This window comes from Xiphophorus maculatus, chromosome 2 (assembly GCF_002775205.1).
Source record: "Xiphophorus maculatus strain JP 163 A chromosome 2, X_maculatus-5.0-male, whole genome shotgun sequence".
Lineage (NCBI taxonomy): Eukaryota > Metazoa > Chordata > Actinopteri > Cyprinodontiformes > Poeciliidae > Xiphophorus > Xiphophorus maculatus.
Window position 1 is genome coordinate 24655902 of NC_036444.1, and position 3147 is coordinate 24659048.

General features: G+C 39.1%; 1 protein-coding gene across 6 annotated transcripts in view; it reads left to right on the plus strand.

Annotated features, from left to right (window-relative positions):
- lrrk2 (leucine rich repeat kinase 2) overlaps positions 1 to 1710 on the plus strand; it is a 40065-nt gene extending 38355 nt beyond the window's left edge. For 3 of the 6 annotated variants that reach the window (XM_023347327.1, XM_023347351.1, XM_023347344.1), the window contains one exon: positions 56 to 1710. In XM_023347327.1, the coding sequence (XP_023203095.1) occupies positions 56 to 180 (125 nt within the window). In that variant the 3' untranslated portion in view covers positions 181 to 1710. The remainder of the gene's footprint in view (positions 1 to 55) is intronic. The other 3 variants (XM_023347364.1, XM_023347368.1, XM_023347336.1) reach the window with 2 other exon arrangements.
- The last annotated feature ends 1437 nt before the right edge of the window (positions 1711 to 3147 follow it).

Here is a 3147-nt window from a genome sequence, read left to right on the forward strand (position 1 = left end):
GCTCTCTCTGCAGAAAGTGACACTTGTCTGTGTGTGTTTGTTTGCCGTCTCTCAGATGAGGAGTCGGTGCTGATGGCGTGGAGCAGCACGCTCCCTCTGGAGGTCACAGACCTGAAGAAGCACTGTGAGAAGAGGGAGCGCGCCGCGGCCAGGATGAGGGAGCAGCTCCACCACGCCTGAGCGGCAGGTCCTATCTGCTCTCGTTGTTCTAACCTCTGCGTCGCACATGTTTCATCTGAAGATTTGGTGAATTCGAGCTCAGATCAAGTGAATCCTTATTTCTAAAAACCGATACTGGGCTGCTGGCGTGGAGCTCGGCCTCGGTCCTCGCTTCGTGTCCTGGCCTGCTGACCTTTACCGCATGTCTTCTCCAGCTTTCATTCCTGTCTGGCTACTCTTGAGTAAAGGCCGCCTGAGCTAAAAAAACAACAACAAACAAAAAAAAAACAACAATACTAAAGCAACACAAGATGCTCAACAATTCACATTTTGTGCTTGATTAATTTTTCCTGGAAGAATTATCATATAATCATTACTTTATTCTCCTAATATAGAACCTTATGCTTTTAATATTATGACATCATTCTGATAGTATTATGACTGTATTCTAGTTTTATGACTTTATCCTGATAATGACTTAATTCTCATTTTATCCTGACCTTATTCCAGTAATATGACATAACCCTTGTATAATTATAACTTTATTCTCATTATGTTTGGACTTCATTGTTGTATGACTTTTTTTTATTTCAAAATGAAAAACAGGTCTTAGCCTGTCCCTAATACTCCGTCATAGACGATAGGACGCCGCTGAAGTAAAATTATTATTAAAAGCCCAAAACGTGATATTGCTGCCTCCGGTTTGTGGAGGTAAAAGTACCTAAAAGTATCTTTCTTACTAGAGAAAAGCAGTTGTTGTGAATGTTTTGTTCGCTTCTGGTTGTTCATGTAGCAACAGCAACAATAGTGACTGAAAATCTCACCTCATGTTTTAAACAGAGGAGTCAGCCAAAGGGATGAACTCTTCAGCTGCACTGAAGAGGATGTTTTACCTCAGCGCCTGACAACCCAGCCGCACTTTTCAGGACTCTGATGTTCAGTAAGGAAAGACTGGAGCCGCTCCCCGAAGAATCGCATCATAGATTTATCTTTGTCTTTTCTTCAGCAAAGCACACCTTACAACTTGGCATATTTCATCAGATAATGACCGACTTTTAATTTTCAGGAGATTTTTGTAAAGGGACACTGTTTATTTAACTTGTGTGCTTCATGTCTGACAGCAGAGGAGATGTAAAAAAAAAAAAATCCTGCTTCCAATACACAGATATGGATTTTCACCCTGTGTGCTATGGGTAAAGTGGAAACTGGGGAAAAAAAAAAAAAAAGCACGAAGCCATAAAAAAGTGTCACGTTGATTATTTATTTGTGTCTGTGAATGCATATTTATCAGTATGGTAAACCACTCAACATAGATGGGAAAATTAGTTCTTCTAATGCTGCCTGCTCTGCACATATTGTGGAGTTTTTTGTTGTTTTTTTTTACATACATTCTTATAGCTGAAGTCATTGTGACGCCAATAAAAGTTATTTTGTTTACGGTTTTATTGTCTGCGTCCTTTACACTTAAGGTTGATGCATTTGGTCTGGTTTCTTTATTCTGCGTGTAAACAATAATATCTATATACAATAAAATTATTGCTACTTTGTGTATATTGCTACAATGTGTACAGTTCTGTCCACAAAGTAAAATGTGGAAAAAGCCTTAAACTGAATAATTTTTTAATTGCTGTGTTTTAATTACCACTGAAGTCAAGAGTCTGAATCAAGGATAAATCATCTTCATTTGGTGCTTTTCAACTTGGTATTTCATGTGGCTTGTATTATTCTCATTTATATTTATCTAGTTATCTAGCTAGCGATGACCTCTAGCTGTCAGCTAGCTAGCGATGACCTCTAGTTGTTAGATAGCTAGCAAGCGATGACCTCTAGCTGTCAACAAGCTAGCGATGACCTCTAGTTGTTAGATAGCTAGCTAGCGATAACCTCTAGTTGTTAGCTAGCTAGCGATGACCACTAGTTGTTAGATAGCTAGCTAGCGATGACCTCTAGCTGTTAGATAGCTAGCAAGCGATGACCTCCAGCTGTTAGATAGCTAGCAAGCGATGACCTCTAGTTGTTAGATAGGTAGTTAGTGATGACCTCTAGCTGATGGGTAGCTAGCGATGACCTCTAGCTGTTGATTGGTAGCGATGACCTCCAGTTGATGGATGGCTGACTAACAATGACCTCTAGCTGTTAGATAGCTAGCTAGTGATGACCTCTAGCTGTCAGCTAGCTAGTGATGACCTCTAGCTGATAGCTAGCAAGCGATGACCTCTAGCTGATAGCTAGCAAGCGATGACCTCTAGTTGTTAGATTGGTAGCTAGCGATGACCTCTAGCTGTTAGATAGCTAGCAAGCGATGACCTCTAGTTGTTAGATTGGTAGCTAGCGATGACCTCTAGCTGTTAGATAGCTAGCAAGCGATGACCTCTAGTTGTTAGATTGGTAGCTAGTGATGACCACTAGCTGTTAGATAGCTGACTGAAATAGAGATGCCTAGAACTTGGTAACCGAAATTCTAGGTTAGCAGAATAACTAAAAACAAATATTTTTCCTTTCAAATTCCAAAGGTGACATGTACAGTAACTAGTTACATTTCCAAGTGGCTTTTTGGGGAGTAGTTTTTCTACATTACTTTTAGTTGAGTATTCCTATTATGAAATATCACAAGTCTTACTTTTGTGCAATTTTTGGCTACTATAGCTGTCAAACACTGTAGCAATATTTTCGCTTACATTACCGTGTCTGCAACATATTTCAGCTAAACAAGTTACAAATGGTAGCCATATTGGATTTGGAGTGGGGATATTCTCACTTGAAATGCTGACTCTATAGAACTGTTAAGTCTGGTTTTATAATTAGTATAATATTAATAAAATAATTACAGCAGAAGACTTTGTGCTGTTCTGAACTGTAAAAAAAATCCCTTGACTAATCACAGAGGGATTATACGAGTGCAATAAAAACTGAAGTGCTAATAAATGCATCTGGCATCGTATCAAAACCAAACATAAAACAGCCAAAAATTAAATAAGTGTCAAAGTA